Source organism: Chanodichthys erythropterus, chromosome 9, assembly GCF_024489055.1.
Source record: "Chanodichthys erythropterus isolate Z2021 chromosome 9, ASM2448905v1, whole genome shotgun sequence".
Classification (NCBI taxonomy): domain Eukaryota; kingdom Metazoa; phylum Chordata; class Actinopteri; order Cypriniformes; family Xenocyprididae; genus Chanodichthys; species Chanodichthys erythropterus.
The window spans coordinates 5,591,110-5,612,955 of record NC_090229.1 but is presented as its reverse complement, the minus strand read 5'-3'; the positions used below and the strand labels follow the sequence as shown (position 1 = coordinate 5,612,955).

At 35.9% G+C, this 21,846-nt stretch overlaps 1 protein-coding gene across 1 annotated transcript in view; it reads left to right on the top strand.

Moving 5' to 3' along the window:
- The window catches only part of lrrtm4l2 (leucine rich repeat transmembrane neuronal 4 like 2), a 68,273-nt gene that overhangs the window by 22,968 nt on the left and 23,459 nt on the right, over nt 1-21,846 (top strand). Inside the window, exon 3 of the mRNA XM_067395605.1 lies at nt 10,691-12,291. Coding sequence (XP_067251706.1) covers nt 10,691-12,291 — 1,601 coding nt within the window. The remainder of the gene's footprint in view (nt 1-10,690; nt 12,292-21,846) is intronic.

Below are 21,846 nucleotides of genomic sequence, written 5' to 3'. Positions count from 1 at the left end.
TTAAATTAAGTTAATTATATGCATATAGCCCACGTCTCCGGGGTTGTGTGTTGTGGCCAATTTAAACATTTCAATTGCAAGGAAGCCATTTCCTAATTTCTAAATTTTATCCACATTGACAGAGCATTGCTATGTGAAGAATATACACATTTCTTGTATATCTGATATGACGAGAGCTCTTTCAAGAACTTGGACTTTTCACAATTCTATTTCTGTTTCAACTCTATATACTGTTTACAATCCGTAATTCAAATTTGGGAAGTAAAAAGGAATGTAAAAGACATTTCATAAATGTTCCATTTACAAGGCAATTAAATTCTCAATCAATCATAGTAAAATCATATAATACTTCAATGATAGCTGCTGTCACTGTACTGATGATGATTGGTGATGAGCGGCATATGGTAAAATGATGCGCTTAAAAAGTTTAAGGGAGTTTATGAGGGTATTTTAGACTAGTTTTAAAGAATAAAATACATAGTAAATCTGTGTTTTCAGCAAGAAACTGAGGGGAAAATGAGCAAATAATGCACTAACGATAATGATTATGTATTTTCTCCCATACAGCTCTCTTACTGAACTTTATAGAACTCCTCTCATGGTCAATTAGAAAGCAAGCAAGCCTTTAAATCTAACAGCTGAGGACATAATACTGTAAACGTACAGGTTACACAACCATCATTTGATTTATACATCTATTATTATCTCTGCGACTGCACAGAGGTAATTCAATGTTTAATGAAGAAACTCAAGGGGTTGAGAATGAGTGTTCTGTATTAAATATACAACACGCATGCTCGGCCAGGACAAAGATATCACAGATCGTAATCAGATGAGTCATGGTATTATGACCTTTAAAAGTCATTTTAAACACATATTGCTCTGTATCAGTGCTGATTCTGGTCCAAACCAATGGAGCTGCTAATCTGTGATTAGCTGGTGAGTCAACAGCAACTCCTGACTTTGGCTGATGATGAGAGAATTACAACATAATTACATTTGACATTAATTAGAGATCACGAGAGCATCGCCTACTGTCTGCCAACAACTTTAATTTATTCAAAGGGTGATTCCAATGAAGCATTAAATAGTCAAAACAGTCCTCGAGGCACAGCAAATCGTTATAAAACTATTTCACTTTTGCATTGATGAGCGATGGTTTCCTTTCTAAACTTCTGCAGGGCAAACTTTAAAATCATATACTGTCATATAAAACTTCTGATATTTATAGTGCCCTCTGTGGAATCAATGAGAAATGGGTGCTTATTGTGCACAGACTGTCATCATTTACTCACCCTCTTCCAAACCCACGTGACTTTCGTTTTTGTTTGGTGGAAAACAAAAGGAGATGACTCTTTTGATGAACTCCATCAAGCTTTAAAATGGCAAAAGCGCCATGAAGATATCATAAAAGCAGTCCATGCTAATATTCCAAAGTCTTCAGCTTCTGTAAAATATCATAAAGACCTAAAGAGACGATGCAGATTTTGTGAATATCGTGAAACCTGAATAATGTTCTTCTGTCTGTTTTACAGACGGCACTGGAAGAGATGTGAGGTACTGTAAGATCAATGAGACCTCATTTACATGTCGTTCACTGTGTCCATCAAAACTTTGATATTTTAAACTTTGATTCAGCAACGGAGGGATCAGGCTTTTAACTTCCCCATGAAATGGTTTGACAAACTTTGTTTTCTTTCTTATAATGATCTCTATCCTGAAACAAGACGTCAGGATGAAAAACGTCTAAGACCTTGTCTTCTTTTCAAATAATCATTTGGTCACAGCCTGGCTAGTTGGTGGCAGGTGGACATTTTCATTGTAGAAAGTCAATGTCATATTCCGAAAATAAAACCGATCACTTATGTATAGTCTAAATTATGCAAGGGTTATGGAAACTCATCGACTCAAGTGATAAACCTACTGTATGTATCTGCTAAAAAGTGTTTTAGAGTAAGAAAAAAAGAACAAACAATTAAAGGGAAAAAAAAACAATCAAATAAGACCACAAAACATCTTGGCGAATAGTAATTATTGAATTAAAAGTAAAACATTATGACATACTAAGCCATAATGATGAGATGAAACATCAAAACTATGACTTAAAACTCTATGGCATAAGTTGAAATAACATTAAACGGACAAAATTCAGTTTCTGACATTAAAACTCAAAATTATGCCATACTTTAGCTATAATTATGAGATTCAAATTTCAAAATTATGATGTTTTGTAATAATCATGTCTTTTTAAGCTATAATTTCGATTCAGTATGTCAATTTCTACTTTGGCATTATTGCAACTTCATCTTTCATCTCATAATTATGACTTATATGACATAATTTGGATTTTTATGTGATAATCATGATTTATAACAGCCTGATTTTTTCTCTTATTTTTCTCTTATGTGGCAGAAATGAGCTTCCATATAGATATAAGTGCTGCTGGATATTACAGAAGTCTAACAAGATGGACAGTGATATTAAGTTTATATGGAAAAATATGTAATTACCATATCAAATTAAAAAATTCTCAATAAGGTTTTCAAATCAATCAGTAAAATCAAATGATATGAACCCCTATGTTAAAAGACAATTGTTGTGATTATATATATATATATATATATATATATATATATATATATATATATATATATATATATATATATATATATATATAATAAACATATTTCAGCCAATATAGGCTATAAATAACACAACAGAGGATAAGACTGACTCATGAAAACGTACAGTTCCTCTGTAGTGCCAATACTGTACAAGTTAACAATAGAGACTGATAAATCAACACTTGTTTGAGTTGAGAACATGCAGCCTATAAGCCACCAGCACAGATCTTCAATCATTAAACCACTAAACCACATCCACCCCCAGACGTGTGACGTGTGATCGCTGCTGCCCATCCGCGACGCTCCTGAAACGCTCGCAGCGCAACACTGTAACCGGTGGATGCAACACGTCCCTCAGACTCTCTGGTGCTGAAGCTGCGCGCATCCGGAAGATTCCAGCATCCCGCAACCTTTCTCATCTACAGTATGGATCATGATGCCTTTTATCGCCTGATGAAACTTCCCTTCGCTTTAATCATCACGAATTTAATATTCGTGGGGATCGGTAACCTGAGATACTAACGGTTTCTAGCTATGACTGGCGCGCAATTGCGCTCAATAAACTGACGCTTTCATTTAGTTGCACTTCAGCTTCACCAAAAAGCGCGGACAGATTTCTGGAGTGAATTGCTTGATAAACGCACAACTGGAGCAGAACCAGTGCCATGGGTAAGAACATAAATCAAAGAAACATTTCTGTTGGTTTGCTAAATGACCACGTTCGCGCATTTAAGTGCGTAATGCCATGGCATATTCGTAGCGCATGCAAACCATTGAACTTGAATCATCTGTTGCAAATGAGATAATTGTGTGTTTTTTTATTGATTATGGATTTGTGCGTGTGTTTTTTGCATGCATTTTGATGGTCAATCAATGTATCCATTCCTGATTTCAGTCATGATCTGTTCATTCATCACTAGACGTTTACGCAAACACCTTTTAATTTATAGTGAAATACGGAGCTAAAATGTAAAAGAGTGAATGCTTCTGGACTTTTACATATGAGACTTTATACAGAGCGAGCTTTATAATGCGATTTTTAAGATATGTATGAGAAATGTATTAAGAAAAGAATCTCTTTTCTTGTTTCTGGTACAGTCTTTTTTTTTCAGTTTTGTATTTTTCTAATTAATAATGGACACTGATCAAAAGGGGGGGAAAAATACTTTCTTTTCTTAACTGAGAACGGTGTTGCCCACAGTAACGAGTGCAGCAGTAGATGTTGCACATTATAGGAAAATGTCGCCTTTTTGCCATCACTAGTTTTTTTTTTGTTTTTGTTTTTTTGTAAATGATCCGAAGGCAAAAGGGTGACATGATCTATATTCATATACATTGTAACCTAAGAAACAGATAATTGTCCATATAGTATCAGTGTTTAAAGCTGCAAGCAAGCATAATAATACTAATTATAAAGAATGACCACAATGTTTCTTTTTGCACACCCTATCAAATGCTTAGAAATGCTTTATGATAGGTCTGAGTCAAATGGAAGCGTTTTACAGTGTTGGAATTGGTCTCTTGCTGGCAGTCCATTGGAACATGATAGACCTTTCGCTCTCTGGGCTGCACTCAGCAGTTGCTAGGCTTCACAATGCTAAATTTCCTTGTGCTTGACACTGAGGTCCAAAATGGTCTCAATCATCATTTGAATCAGTGGCCATGTTACAATCAATTAAGGCTGTGCATTAGAGAGCGCCTCCATCTGTGGACACTGCTGATTCTTTATGCTGCTTCTGAGTAAGGTATAAACAGGAGCACGTCCTGCAGTCCTGTGCCGGAAACGCTGGTTTGAATCCTGCTCGTTGTGGTGCCAGTTGGGGTACATGTGGTAAATAAGGTTTTGAACATTGTGACATTCTTTAAAGGCACAATATGTACGATTTTTGGATTAAAAATATCCAAAAACCACTAGAACAGTGTAATACTGTATATTTCGTTGACTTGTGTACTTACATAATCCCAGATGTGTCCAAGAATGTTTAAATCCAGAGAAATAAGCAATTTTAACCAGGACATGGACCGTGTCCGTGCGTCGCCAATCAATGACATCATACCTGTGTTAACCTCGATTTTTAATTTTTGAATCTCATTTTCTTGATTATATTAATATGATATTCTAATATCGATCTAACAGCCGCCAAACGAACGCTCAGAGTAATGCTATAACATCATTTTCAATACTCAAATGTATCTAATATGATAAACAGCGTTGCTTTACCCCACATATGCTTGACTGAAGCAGAAGCAGCGACTGTGTCATAATAAAAGTCCCGCTGCTGTCGAGACGTGTGTCGCACTCGTCTTTCATTAGCAATCACTCCAGCGCCTCGTTCAGCTCCTACAACACTCGCCCTGCTCTGCTTCATACTACAGTAACATTAATAATCGCATCTATGAACATTATGTTTACCCAAGTCCCGTCGGATTCTTTTGCATCAGCTGTGAGATGAAGACGACAACTCCCATGATTCCACACTGAATCTCTGTGTCATCACGCTACACATTTGTCTTGAATAGGCGACCTCTGGTGGCGAAAAACTACATATTGTGCCTTTAATCTATATTTTAGAAATAGTATGAATACTGCTTAAAACCAATTTGTATGGCTGAAGCATGATCAGCTTGAGCTAAACCTGTTATTAAAAGTTATTTCAACCAAAAATGAAAAGGTTCTCCTACAGAAACTACACGTGAAAACCAGAGAATTATACACTCTAAAAAATGCTGGGTTAAAAACAACCCAAGTTGGGTTGAAAATGGACAAACCCAGCGATTGGGTTGTTTTAACCCAACTGTTGGGTTAAATGTTTGTCCAACCTGCTGGGTAGTTTTATTTAACCCAACTATTGTTTGAAAATGACTATATGGCTGACTTTAAATGAATCTAAAATGAAATTAAAATGTTCATTTATTAAACACATTAATAAATGTTCATTTTCAAGATATTTTGGGCTCATTTTAAGTAAGCAATACTGTAATTTTTAAACAATAGTTGAGTTAAGTAAACCTACCCAGCAGGTTGGGCAAACATTTAACCCAACTGCTGGGTTAAAACAACCCAATCGCAGGGTTTGTCCATTTTCAACCCAACTTGGGTTGTTTTTACCCAGCATATATCAAGTATCCTTGGCATAATGTGTGGAACTGCTATAATGATAAATGAAGAAATTCTTTAACAAATACTCATTATCACTGGAACCATTTTGAGTCTCAGAGCTAAACAGTATAAAATTAAGTATGTTGACTTGAATAATACATTTTCAAACCACAGATATGTTAATGTGAGCAAGCACTTAACATATGCCAGTATAACTATGAGAAAACACCAGCTGATAACTGCATGCTCTATCAAGATTAATCTAATTCAATATTATTTACAAAATGCATTATCTTAAGGACTCCAGGGCAAAGAGGGGTTTCGTCCATATGGCACAAGTCCAACCACATTAGGAATATTCTGAAATTCCAGTCATGCACACCAAACTAGCTTTAATAGAGTATTAAAATAGGCACAACTGGTTATGTTGCCCAGACTGTACATGCAGCCACAATACACTTAAAAACATTCTTTATTTAATACATGAGGTATATTATTAGTAGTATTAGCATGAAGGATTCATCCATGATTGTTTCAAATTAATAATCTTTCAGAAGAGCTAAGGTGACTAGGCATCCCATTTTCCCTTTTTGAATCAATTTAGACTTAGAATAATGCTAACCAAAAGTTAATCTGTTAAAGGATTAGTCCACGTTTAAATTAAAATCTCCTGATAATTTACTCACCTCCATGTCATCCAAGATGTTCATGTCCTTCTTTCTTCAGTCGAAAAGAAATTAAGGTTTTTGATGAAAACATTCCAGGATTTTTCTCCTTATAGTGGACTTCAATGGTCTCCAAACGGTTGAAGGTCAAAATTACAGTTTCAGTGCAGCTTCAAAGGGCTTTAAACAAAACCAGACGAGGAATAAGGGTCTTATCTAGTGAAACGATCGGCCATTTTCATCCAAGAAGTACATGGACATCTTGGATGACATGGGGGTGAGTAAATTACCAGGAAATTTTCATTTGAAAGCGGTCTAATCCTTTAAGCATAGAGTAGTTTTAAGTTACTGTTATAGGTAAAACTGCCTATTTAATTATAAAATGAACAATGAAAGCAAATAATGATGGATTTGAAACAGCAGTTTAACTGGGATAAGCAGAGATGCTCAGGAGAGTGAACTTGACCTCCACGCCTCCACGTTTCAGTCCTCAAAAGCCTCCTCAAAAGGGAGTGTTTCAGGAGGGATGTAGTCCTCCACATCCTACTGCAAACTCACATTCACAACTCTATTCTGCTACGAAACTCCCACATTAAACCATCAAATCAATTCTGATGGATAAAATCATTTTCTTGTGTAGCATTGGATATCCTGTTTCACTAAATAAACACACACGCACTATGAAAACAAAATTCTTTGTTTATAGTTTCATGGTGGGAAAAAAGTAATTTACATTACATTCAGCGTATATATTCTACCTGGGATTTGAACCTTTAACCTTGACCTTGCTAGCACCAGTTGAGCTATGGTAATTGTACAGAGAACAGATGAGGTTGAATGCTTGTTAATGTCAGCCTCACCACTGACAAAAATAATGAAATTCTCAGAACCACAATATGTTTTCACCCTTTCCTCCGGCGAGGTTTAGTTTGCCCTCCACTATGTCTCTTGACAAGGCTTGTATTTCAATCAGATTATGACTGGATGACACACAATAGACTCAAATTAGGATTATCTACGCCCTTAAACAATAAACTGAGGACAGAGAGGAAAAACATTATAAAAAGTACAGCAATCTCCTTGCAGGGGCAGTCCATTGGGAAGGGTCCCTGTGGACTGACAGCCTGAAAAGAGAGAAAGAGAGAGAGAGAGAGAGAGAGAGAGAGAAAAAAAAAGAAAACTTAAATAAACCTCAATTGGAAAGTGTTGGCAACTCATTCGGTGGACTGGGAATTGAAGCTTGAGTGAAAGTTAATCTACCACAAAGCATGACATCAAGAAAGATCATTTAAAGTTTGAACTGGGGCTGTCAATTGATTTAAAATGTTAAAGGGGACCTATAATGCCCTTTCACAAGATGTAATATAAGTCTCTGGTGTGCCCAGAATGTGTCTGTGAAGTTTCAGCTTAAAATCCCCCACAGATCATTTATTATAGCTTGCTAAATTTGTCCCTATTTGGGTGTGAGCAAAAACACACCATTTTTGTGTTTGTCTCTTTAAATGCAAATGAGCTGCTGCTCCCGGCCCCCTTTCCAGAAGAGGGCGGAGCTTTAACAGCTAGCGTTTTCGGTTGCTCAACAACAACAAAGCTGGAGAATCTCACGCAGCCAAAATGAGGATTGTCAGTAACGGTGTTCAGCCTTACATTGTTCAAACCGGAGTCGACACTGATGGAGAGACTCAGGAAGAAGTTACAACTTTTAGAATGAAACTGGACGTTTCTGAATGGTTAGTGGATACATTTCTGTAGTTGCTGTGGAGTTGATTCAACTCATCCACTAGCATGTGCCGTCAGGTTCATCTTTTGTGCAAATCCTGCATTGAATTGACCCTCGTTTGTGAAGCAGTCCGGCGTAAAATGACGGCATGGCAACAACACTCTACTACAACAACTCTTCCTCTTCTCTGAAGCAGCCCAACATGGCCCGCCCCCTTTGTGGCGGCGTTTATGTAAATTTTGAGGTTTGTGATGTCACCAACCCGGGAAGAAGCTTGTTGTAGTCCCTACCAGCCGTTTGTTGTAGTCCTTAAAAAGTGATCGTAACTTTGCAGCAACATTGCACAATAACTAAAGTTAAAAAATTAAAATCAAAATCAAGGATTGAATTAATTGACAGCCTTAGTTTAAACACAAATGCATATTATATAGAGTAACTCTTGACCTTTCTCCATCCGGTGCATTTCTGGTGTTATTGGTTGTTGTTTTGTCCTTTAGATAAAAAGACGTCAGTCTCTGCTAGCACCGAAGATGTAAATACCCTTGTGTACCTGAAGAAACTGATAAATGTGGCTTGTCTGACACATTTGCTTTATTTGGTTTGTTACCCTGCTACATTATTTCTCAAACCCTCACTGCATTCATCTTATTTCTTAATCATCTCTTGCTGAGTCTGGCCCGGGTATTACTCTCCATGTCAGGGTAATGGAACAGTGCAGGATTCATTTGAAATATCAACTTGTCTTTTTGCCAGAGGAGATGGCAGCTCTCGTTCTCTCACACTCGTCTCCTCATCCTGATGTCGAAAGCCCTGTTAATGGCCTTCTGAACCACAGAAACATGAACATGAATGTCCTTGAATGTCAATTAGTTTTCCTTGAGCTTCCAAAAAAAAGAGGTCTGTTAAAAAGTGGTGGCGACACAGGTGAAAAGTTCAGAGGTTCTACATTCAATTATTCATATACAGTTATCTTGTGCATCATCAGATCAGAACTATGTGAGACATTGAGTAAAGATAGACAGGGAACAACAAGAAGCGACAAGATGAAACGGTGCTTAACAACACAATTTTTTATGAATCATGACCATTAAATTCATGATTGTGTATTGAGGAAGTAAATAGATCAATTTCTAAGAAAATCAAAAAATACAAATAATATGTAGCATGTGGACAGTCAAGAAAGTAAACATAAGGCTTTAAAACTCTCCCTCCATGCACATCGGGTGGCTATGCTTTTAAAAACAGCCTTATCTGCTCTTGATTTTAAACAGTTAAGTGAGAGGAAAACATTAAGCAAATCAGCTCTGTAAATCTTTAGCCTCTAATGACTCTCAAAGGTTTAATTTGCTCATTGATTTCTTTAACAGCCAGACCTGGAGATTGATTGCAGAGGTTCACATGCAGCATGAAGTTTTTTCCTGTTGTACCAATTTAATAACAAGCAAGAGAAAATGTTCCAATGAGTTGCTCATGAAATACCCTAGAGAAAAACCTATCCGTATCACAGTGAGAGTGCAGCTCTCGTCGAATATTTTGTCCCTGATTAAGAGAATGTGCAGTATTAATGGGTCATATAATTATTTTTAAAATGTTGCCTTCTGAGGCAGCTATATAAGCCAGTAGGGAATACAAACAGCCAACTTGGTTGTTGGAAGAATAACCACATTCTTATGGGTCTTTATCCATTAAGGTCATGTCGCTAATGATCTCTGCTGAAAAGGGAAGCAACGTCCTCTCAATACCATCTCTCTGTTCCAGTTACTAGTCAGCAGGAGATGGGTGACTGGCCTTTAGTCACAGAAATATATTTACTGCCCCAATAGGACACTATTATATAAAATTGATGAGTGTTTAAACCGTCTGGTATGCCCCATTGCTGTTGCACATCTCTTCTTGTTAAAGCATCAACGCAAAGCAGCAGAACAGCAGGGATCTTATTTGTCATGTGTTCCTTGCTAATGATACAAGCAAACTTTGAGACGGATGACCCTAATGTTGCCTTTCTCTCGCTCTTAATTCAGCATGACGCCTATGCATTCAGTGTTTGGCTGCTTTGAGCCACGTAGATTGTGAAGGCATGCAATTTTTAATCTCCAACATCAGTTAAATCTTTCAAGGGGGTGTACAAGGAACAACGGAGTGCTCTGTGCATATGTTAGACGTATGCTGATTAGCTCCGCTCTGATAAGTGGAGCTCATTGATATTTCCATTCATTTAAAACACTCTCTTCGCTTCCCACTCGCTTCCATTTTGGCTGAAACCCGGGTACATTAAAAGGTGTAGTGCTAAATGATGGATAATTCCACTCGAATCCTCATATTCAAATTGAGGGTCCCCAGTGCGTTTTTTAGATTTCATGCATTATGTCTTAATAGCTTGAAAACACTCGCCACACACTACCGGATGTTCTCCATCCATCACAGTCATGAATCGTTTTCCTTGATGATAAAGGTGAGGCTGTGCATAATGGATGTGCTGCGCACACACACTCTGTCACCTGCGAACCTGTGCTCTCCAGGGTGAATACTAAAACTGACCTCAAATGTTGTCTGTCTGTGTTCTGTCTGTGTCTCTCCACAGGGCCCTTACTCTGGGAAGGGCGCCTGTCATGTTTTCTTCTCCATGCTTCTGTTCTCCTGCTGCTCAGCAAGGGGGAGCGGATGTGCCCTGTGAGTTGCCGCTGCGAAGGCAAGATTGTTTACTGCGAGTCTGGCGCCTTTCAAGACGTCCCGGAGAACATCTCTCTGGGGTGCCAGGGACTATCCCTGCGGTACAACAGCCTCCTGTTGTTGCTACCTTACCAGTTTGCTCACCTCAACCAGCTGGTCTGGCTCTACCTGGACCACAATTCAATCAGCGTAGTGGATAGACTGGCCTTCCAGGGACTACGGCGGCTAAAGGAACTAATCCTAAGCTCTAACAAGATCGTGCAGTTGCAAAACGGCACCTTTGAGACTGTCCCAAACCTGCGCAACCTTGACCTGTCCTACAATCAGCTGCAGGACTTGATACCGGGGCAATTCCATGGACTTCGCAAGCTTCAGAATCTTCACCTGCGATCAAACAACATCAAAAACATCCCTGTCCGTACATTCATGGAATGTCGGAGCCTGGAGTTTCTAGATTTGGGTTACAATCGCCTACGGACTATCACTCGTACGACCTTCCTGGGACTGCTCAGGCTGACAGAACTCCACCTTGAACACAATCAGTTTTCCAGGATTAACTTTTTCCTATTTCCACGCCTCTTAAATCTACAGGCTCTTTATCTGCAATGGAATCGCATACGGACAGTCGTCCAAGGTTCGCCTTGGACTTGGCACACTTTACAGAAGCTGGATCTATCAGGCAACGAGATTCAAATTTTGGATCCTGCTATTTTTAGGTGTTTGCCCAACTTGCATACGCTCAATCTGGAGTCTAACAAGATCAGTAATGTGTCCCAGGAAGTGGTTTCATCATGGATCTCCATTAGCACGATCAACCTGGCAGGAAACATATGGGACTGCAGCTCTAGTATCTGCCCTCTGTTGTCTTGGCTGAGAAACTTCAGGGGAACTAGAGATGCCAGCATTATTTGCAGCACTCCCAAATCGCTTCAGGGAGAAAGAGTCATGGAGGCAGTGAGGAACAACTCAGTGTGTGAGGAGATATTCACTGTGGAACCTACCACGGAATTAACCCTTCTTTTGACTACTACTACGACAACTCTTTATGTGACAAAGCCACCCACAACCACCACTACAACCCCACACACCACAACTAGGCGGCTTTCCCAAGTAACTCACATACAAAGACTCACCCCAAAGGTTTTATTCCCTGTTCAGTCTGAGAAAGAATTCCTAGTGACGCCTAGCAGCCTACCCTTCACCCCCGAACCTGAGTTTGAGCATATGACCTTCCACAAGATCATCGCTGGCAGCGTTGCCCTATTTCTCTCGGTGTCATTAATCCTATTAGTGATTTACGTGTCGTGGCGGCGATACCCCAACAGCATGAGGCAACTCCAGCAGCACTCCATCCGACGCAAGCGCAGGAAAAAGACTCGAGAGCCTGAACATAACATCAACTCTCAACTGCAAGAGTATTATCTAAGCTACAACCATGCCAATGTAGAGACGATGGACTCTTTGGTTAACGGGGCGTGCACCTGCACCATCTCGGGCTCCAGAGAGTGCGAGGTATGACCTACCACTAAAAAAACGCATTCTCTGCACCGGGGAGTCAGAGGTAAAGTTTTTTTAAGAGCATGACTGCCCATAAAATTCTCTTCTCTTTGCCCTGTTGTTACTTTGAAATGCTCACATATATTTCACCTAAAAGGAATAGTTCACCTAAAAACAAAAATGCTCTCATTATTTATTCACCAAATCATTCCAAGCATGCATGCTGTTACAGTTTTTTCATATATCCCCAAAGGAGAATCTCGACGCAAAGATTTTTTTTCATACAATAATATTTAAGTGACACTCCATGTCAACTCCCTTCCCCTTATGTAATTAGCATAAATGTAGTCCATTTGACTTGTGCACTATATTCCAACTCTTCTAAAGCTTTAGCTTGAGGAGTGCACAAGTCATATCAACAATTTGTATGGTTTTGCCATTTTTATGGCTTAACAGACATGGCCACTATGACTGGTCCCTGAGTTAAAAAAATAAATAAATAAATAATTAAAAAAAAAAAAGGTACCCTCTGCACGTTCTGCAGAAAAATGACAGCATACAGGTTTAGAAAATTGTAAATAATGACAAAATGGTCCATTTGGGGGAGTGCTTGAGGGGATGGAGGGGGGGTGTTGGACCCCTTCAAAGATTTATACTGTAAACAGTCCACACTTCCCTTATGATCAACACTGCACAGGATGTTAGTCACTATTAGTGAAACGATGAAAGAAGTAGATCAGTGGTGGTTCACAGCAACTGTAAAGGATTGACGCTGCTCACTGAGAATTAAATATCTTATCGTGGCAGGTAACTGAGCAGCATTTAAGAAAGTCTCAATCTGCAAGGAGCCAAAGTGAAACAGGATGTTAGAGATCAGATCAATCAAGTTATATATATATGGCCACTAATATAAATATATATTTATATATACAGTATATAAAATTAGGGGTGTAACAGTACACAAACATGATGGTTTGGTACATACCTTGATATTCAAGTCATAGTTCGGTACGGGTGTGGTACAGCAGGGAGTTGAAAACTAAACATAAAATTGCTTATTTTTTCTTCTATTTTATTAAACAGGGGTTTATTGAAAAAAATGTGTCTCTCTCTTTAAATAAACTCAATTATAATTAACAGTTTCTTTGGGATAAAAAAAATATCTCTCTCAGCTAATGCTGTAAATTATACACAGGGAGACCTTTCTTGCACATTACTATAATATTAAAAAAGGTTACAATCAACAACAGAGCCTTAACTATTACATTCAGTTACTATTTATTAACACTCAATAAACAAAACAAAAAAATAAAAACATCAATTGCACATAAGGCAGGTTTTGCATTAATTTCTAAATCTAATTATAAAATTATTACTCCAATTCATTTTTGAATTCATTTACACAGTCACGGTCATAACTTGTTTTCATGACAAATTTAAACATTAAATAATTAAGACATTACTAACAGGTAAAGTAAATATAAGGAATATATAAGCTAATTTAGTTTTTCATTTCTCGTTAACTAACGTGCTGTGGACACTAAATGACTTGAGGTAAATGTAATGCTACATGAGATATTATTCTTAAGCTACTTTATTGATGTCGCTCCGCGGTTGAAACACCGGTTGAGAGATTACACGAATATCTAGATCGCCTGTTCTTCTTCTTCTGTACCTTTTCCTGTTGTGGCAGTTAGCAAACAGCGTTGCATTACCGCACACCCCTTATCTGGATTGGAGTGTAAATCGCTTGTGACTGACTGTATTCGTTGTCTGACTGTAGGCACCGAACTGTGATGTCTATATATAAACAACAGGATTCAGTCACATATGGAAAGTCATATTACTTATTATAACTGATAAATAAATGACTAAGACTCACTGGTTTTAAGTGAACTATTCCTTCAAGTTGAAGTTGATGGAGCTGTGTCACAGTGGGTAGTGCATGTGCTCATAAGGACACAGGTTTCTACACTGACAACTGATGTGGAAAAGTTGTAAACAAGTTCATCCTTTGACCATCATAGTAGTTCATTCAATTTTTCAACCCTTGAGTACTTTTAAATTGGCCCTATAATTTTCTCTTGATGGTCTCCCTCAATTAAACCTAATTCATAGCTAACAATCCCAGCAGAGCTCTGTCATCTTTAGTTGCCTTACAGAAACTAAGCATTTTTGACACGAAACAACACTCACAATGACATTATTGTGAGTCACTATTATAAACCTTGTGTTTATCATGGAACAAGAAGGAACTGAAATAAAGTTCAGTAATTATGTACTTAAATTACGGAGCTTTATTTTACAAAGCATTCTTTTTTTTCTAGATGCATTATGCTGCATGACTACATTCTTTGCCCTTTACCAGTACCAGCTGTTGGAAATCAATGTACATACTCATGTTTTCCAACACCTTCAATTATTACAGTCTTTTAACTCCTGCTTGGGGCTGCTACAGTACATCATTCATTTGATCACTACTTTGAAGCTCTGCATTGTAATGGGTCATTGTGTATTCAGTTTTGACATTTAATGAGCGGGAGTGCTCATTTATGCGTGTTATTATTTATCTTTTTGTCAAATTGACCTGGCTCTAGTTTAGTCTCTGTTATTATTTTGGGTGAAGCAAAGTAATGAAAAGTTCCCTCATAAAAGCTTTTAGAAACCTAACCAAAAACTGCATGTCATTTTTGATGGGGAAGACATACGCCCTAATTGTAACTAATTTCACTTTCTGTCCCACCTCGAGAGAAAAGCACAGCAATTGTAGGTCACACTGGTTGATCTGTGCACAATCTATCAAATCCTCACTGTACTGTATCTTTCAACACTTTTCTGCCTCAGTCTCAACTGAGCGACCATATTGATAGGGTCACAGAAAGTAGGGGGGTAAAATGCAAATTATAAAAATAGGCTTATCAATTTAACATATAAATTTAGTGTAATTAATAAGTAATGCAATTTATCATGCCTCCTAATACTCAAGTGAATTCTGTAATGAGGGATTTTTTTATTATGGAAATTCAAGCCTGAAGTATCTCAGTCTGCAGTCAGTCCAGACCCGTCTGCTACTATTAAATCCTACATAAATAGCTGCTAAGAAATAATTGCTTTGGACTTTAGGTCAGGGTTGAACGTTATTTTGACGATCCACTTTAGACACTCTACTAACAAGTAACTTTACAACTACATGTCAACTAACTCTCATTAGAGTATTAGTAGACTGTAGTAGACTGTTAGGTTAGGGATTGGGTTAGTTGAATAATTTGACCGTCACAATAAAGTGTTAGCGGATACTAAGCAGACAGTCTACTGATACACTAATGATTAGTTGACATAGTTGCAAAGTTACTTATTGTTAGGAGAATGTCAAAAGTGGTCCATTGTTTTGAAATTCAACAATTATTTTAATTTGAAGATTTTTCAATCAGTTCTGAATAATTTCATGAATTAATTGGCATATCATAATTTGATTAAATGAATTGCCATGCTTAAATTTGATTCACAGCCCTAATTAAATGCAACGAACCACATAATTGTGCATAGTTAATGCAGGACAATAAATAGGTTTGTTAAAAGGAAGGAGAAAACACTTCCCTTTTCAATCAAAATTATTCTATTTTGGTGCAATTTCATATGTGTATTACAATCCAGCCAAATTAGATGCTAATATGGCCAGAAGCTTGACATGAAAACCACAAATACACTAAAATTACACTCTAGAAAATGCTGGGTTAAAAGTAACCCAAGTTGAGAAGGGTTGAAAATGGACAAACCCAGCGACTGGGTTGTTCTAAAGCAGCGGTTGGGTTAAATGTTTGCCCAACCTGCTATTGTTTAAAAATCCCTATATAACTGGCTTAAAATGAACCCAAAATAGGTTGGAAATTAAAAATCCGACACATAATTACTAAAGGCAACAATAATAATCAAAAGGTGAACATTTATTAATAAGCAATTTAATAAATGTTTATTGTTTAATTATTATTCATTAAACTTATTATAATAAATGTCCATTTATTAAATATTTAATAAATGCTAATTTCCAGCATATTTTGGGTTCATTTTAATCAAGCAATACAGTAATTTTTAAACAATAGTTGGGTTAAATGAAACTACCTAGCAGGTTGGGCAAACATTTAACCCATTCGCTGGGTTAAAACAACCCAAACACTAGGGTTTGTCCATTTTCAACCCAACTTGTTTTTTTGATTTTTTGTTTTTTAACCCAGCATTTTGTACACATTACCAGGTAAATGTCTGCAGAGAGCATAAAACCATTGCAAATCAGAAGATATTTAGAAACCAAAACAGCAAATTGTCCTATTCCTATCCCATTCTTGATGTCAAATGCAGGGAAAACAGCTGAGATCCACTGCCTTTACTTGTGTCACCTTAATGATGAAAGCGATGCTACTGGCTTGTCTCCAAAGTGCTGATGTGTGACATTCAGAGAATGTCACATTTTACTGTACTTGATAATTCCATAAAGATGTCAATCATTTCCCCACCAGTCTCGAAAGCTCCCAAATTATAGAAATATAGAGTGTGGCATATGCAGTGTGGCATTTAGAGCTTATATTACCCTCTCATGGATCAATAAACTGCATCATTCATCCATACAAACATTTTGGTCTAAAACATATCTGGTTTTTAGGAGGCTTGGATATTTTAGGACCAGTACTAAAGAAATTGAAGGCAGAATACATTTTGCATGTGGGTAAACATCATATTCACATGCTGTTCATGTGCTACTTTTTCAGTAGATCTCCCTTACGGTTGACAGTTCCCAAAGAAAAAGCAGCTGTTGGTCGTTTATGTTTTGATTCATTAAGACAACTGGTGGAACAGGCATCTTGAATTTGCAAAGGCAATAGTCGTGGCATAACCACTGTATATCAAGCTCTATTTTAACCTGCACTTCAGTACTGTGACTAACTTCTCCAATCTTCTGGTGACCCTATAATCAAGATTGTTTTTCTAGTATGTCAATGGCACTTCCACCTTGGTTTCACACTTCAAATCTCAGCATGAAATTGCTCATTTTTAGTTCTTAAGTGGATGCTTGCTTGTCTCTGCTGCAGATAAGGATGCTTTGCCTCCAGAACCATAACGTGAAGTGAACTTGGAGTTGTAATTTTGAGCTTATTTTTTAGACTGAATGCACATCTCTTCAGGTCCAAATCCAGCCAGTGTATTTCAAAGTACATACACAGATGGTCGTCATACCATGATTTTTATTGAAACAAATCAGGGTTTTCCAGTATATGTGTAGGTGATTAGAGGTTAGATAGAGTCCCTGTGTGAATCTCATAAAGCCAATCAAGAACATGTCTGAGTCACAAAAAAATAAGAAATAATAATTTGCATAAAGAAAATTAAGCATATTTGCATTATGAAATTATTTTCATTACAATTAACCATATTTCTACACTTTACCATTCTGAAATTTTAATATATATATATATATATATATATATATATATATATATATATATATATATATATATATATATATATATATATATATATATATATTTCCATTATTCCCATTACTGTAATTTGTCGTGTCTAATATTATATTTTAATGAGCATAAATTAAAGACAGTACTACAAATCAAGACCTTATAACATACAGTGAATATTTTTTCATTACCACAATAAGAATATGTGTGTAAAAAATGGCTGAATTATACAAAAAAGGCATAATTTTTTTCATGCAAAACAAATTCTTATTTATAAATAGTTTGGGTAAATTGCTCTAGAACGTTATTAATTACTAGTTACTAATTACATATTCAACAGTGTAATTAGATTAGTGTACTAATTACTCTCTATCAAATAAAAAGTATTGCATTAATTATCACTAATTACTTTGCAAATCCCATCTCAACCTCGACCAGTTGAATAACACAAGGATAGACATGAAAATGGTCTTTTAATTCTGTTGAGTAAATAATATAAAATTGCATAAATTATTCTTGAACTGACCAAAACCTACTTTATTTGTGCGTCACTGCCTATGAAGAATGCCAGAGTATGGATGCACATAAACTAATAAAGATCATCAAAATTAAAGAGAAAATGAGAGTGGATGCCAATGAACTAATACAGCTGTATTTGGTCAAAATCTGGCTTTCTTAGACCAGATCGTCTAGGATGAATCCAGCTAATTATTCTTTTTAATTAAACACGTGCCTTCCTTATATCTAAAGTGTTTTATGTCAATGGCTCTGCTCGCAATAAGCACTGTTAGAATTGAATGGAGAAAATAAGCATGTCTCTGCCACCTGTAAGGATGCGTTAAATCCGACAAAGTGGTTTAATAAAGGGCCGTTTGATCTTGTGAAATAAGAAATTTTAGTACACCTACATTTTACAGTTCCAGTACTTTTACATGGGAAAATATAAATATGGCCTACTGCCCAAACGAAATAAAGGTTCATCATTTTTACTGTACCAATGTTTTTTTCATGAACCTTTAAACGTGGCACTATGACAGTGCACATTCTTGGATGCCACAAATGGACATAAGTCCTTGAAAAATGACGCATTTCCCTGATGAAAGCCACATTTTGAGCACTTTTTACTGTATCAGCCTTATTTTTTTATTTTTTTTTTAACTTGGCAAAAAGAACAATGCACACAACTATTCATATCCCGGCCGTCACAGAGAATGCTTTAAAGCAGACAGACTTAAGGCCGTGATATAAACTGCCCTACAAAAGCTTTTACTTTTGCAAAGGTCCCTTTAGGAGCTCCGTACATTACACCCAAATATGGAAGCTTTTTTCTGCCACTGAATAAAAATTATTTATCTCACAATTCTGACTTTTATAATTCTAAGTTATAAAGTCAGAATTGCGAGATATAAAGTCAGAATTCTGTGATATAAAGTCAGAATTGCGTGATATAAAGTCAGAATTGTGTGATATAAAGTCAGAATTGTGTGATATAAAGTCAGAATTGTGTGATATAAAGTCAGAATTGTGAAATATAAAGTTGGAATTGTGTGATATAAGTCAGAATTGTGAGATATAAAGTCAGAATTATGAGATATAAAGTCAGAATTGCATGATATAAAGTCAGAATTGCAAGATATAAAGTCAGAATTGTGAGATATAAAGTCAGAATTGCATGATATAAAGTCAGAATTGCAAGATATAAAGTCAGAATTATGAGATATAAAGTCAGAATTACATGATATAAAGTCAGAATTGCATGATATAAAGTCAGAATTGCAAGATATAAAGTCAGAATTGTGAGATATAAAGTCAGAATTGCGTGATATAAAGTCAGAATTGTGAGATATAAAGTCAGGATTGCGTGAGATAAAGTCAGAATTGTGAGATATAAAGTCAGAATTGTGTGATATAAAGTCAGAATTGTGTGATATAAAGTCAGAATTGTGAGATATAAAGTCAGAATTGCATGATATAAAGTCAGAATTGTGTGATATAAAGTCAGAATTGTGTGATATAAAGTCAGAATTGCGAAATATAAAGTTGGAATTGTGTGATATAAAGTCAGAATTGTGAGATATAAAGTCAGAATTGTGTGATATAAAGTCAGAATTGTGAGATATAAAGTCAGAATTCTGTGATATAAAGTCAGAATTGCATGATATAAAGTCAGAATTGTGTGATATAAAGTCAGAATTGTGAGATATAAAGTCAGAATTCTGTGATATAAAGTCAGAATTGCATGATATAAAGTCAGAATTGTGTGATATAAAGTCAGAATTGTGTGATATAAAGTCAGAATTGTGTGATATAAAGTCAGAATTTTGAAATATAAAGTTCGAATTGTGTGATATAAGTCAGAATTGTGAGATATAAAGTCAGAATTATGAGATATAAAGTCAGAATTGCATGATATAAAATCAGAATTGCAAGATATAAAGTCAGAATTGTGAGATATAAAGTCAGAATTGCATGATATAAAGTCAGAATTGCAAGATATAAAGTCAGAATTATGAGATATAAAGTCAGAATTACATGATATAAAGTCAGAATTGCATGATATAAAGTCAGAATTGCAAGATATAAAGTCAGAATTGTGAGATATAAAGTCAGAATTGCGTGATATAAAGTCAGAATTGTGAGATATAAAGTCAGGATTGCGTGAGATAAAGTCAGAATTGTGAGATATAAAGTCAGAATTGCATGATATAAAGTCAGAATTGTGTGATATAAAGTCAGAATTGTGTGATATAAAGTCAGAATTGCGAAATATAAAGTTGGAATTGTGTGATATAAAGTCAGAATTGTGAGATATAAAGTCAGAATTGTGAGTTATAAAGTCAGAATTGTGAGTTATAAAGTCAGAATTGCATGATATACAGTCAGAATTGCATGATATAAAGTCAGAATTGCAAGATATAAAGTCAGAATTGCATGATATAAAGTCAGAATTGTGAGATATAAAGTCAGAATTGTGAGATATAAAGTCAGAATTTTGTGATATAAAGTAAGAATTGTGAGATATAAAGTCAGAATTGTGAAATATAAAGTTGGAATTGTGTGATATAAAGTCAGAATTGTGAGATATAAAGTCAGAATTGTGAGATATAAAGTCAGAATTGTGAGTTATAAAGTCAGAATTGTTAGTTATAAAGTCAGAATTGCATGATATAAAGTCAGAATTGCATGATATAAAGTCAGAATTGTGAGATATAAAGTCAGAATTGTGAGTTATAAAGTCAGAATTGTTAGTTATAAAGTCAGAATTGCATGATATAAAGTCAGAATTGTGAGATATAAAGTCAGAATTGTGAGTTATAAAGTCAGAATTGTTAGTTATAAAGTCAGAATTGCATGATATAAAGTCAGAATTGCATGATATAAAGTCAGAATTGTGAGATATAAAGTCAGAATTGTGAGTTATAAAGTCAGAATTGTTAGTTATAAAGTCAGAATTGCATGATATAAAGTCAGAATTGTGAGATATAAAGTCAGAATTGTGAGTTATAAAGTCAGAATTGTTAGTTATAAAGTCAGAATTGCATGATATAAAGTCAGAATTGCAAGATATAAAGTCAGGATTGCGTGATAAGTCAGAATTCTGAAATATAAAGTCAGAATTGCGTGAGATAAAGTCAGAATTGTGAGATATAAAGTCAGAATTGTGAGATATAAAGTCAGAATTGTGAGATATAAAGTCAGGATTGCGTGATAAGTCAGAATTCTGAAATATAAAGTCAGAATTGCGTGAGATAAAGTCAGAATTTTGTGATATAAAGTCAGAATTGCATGATATAAAGTCAGAATTGTGAGATATAAAGTCAGGATTGCGTGAAATAAAATCAAAATTGCGTGAGATAAAGTCAGAATTGCATGATAAGTCAGAATTGTGTGATATAAAGTCAGAATTGCGTGATAACGCAGAATTGCGTGATAAGTCAGAATTCTGAAATATAAAGTCAGAATTGTGAGATAAAAAGTCAGAATTGTGTGATATAAAGTCAGAATGTGAAATATAAAGTTGGAATTGTGTGATATAAAGTCAGAATTGCGTGATAAGTCAGAATTGTGAGATATAAAGTCAGAATTTTGTGATATAAAGTCAGAA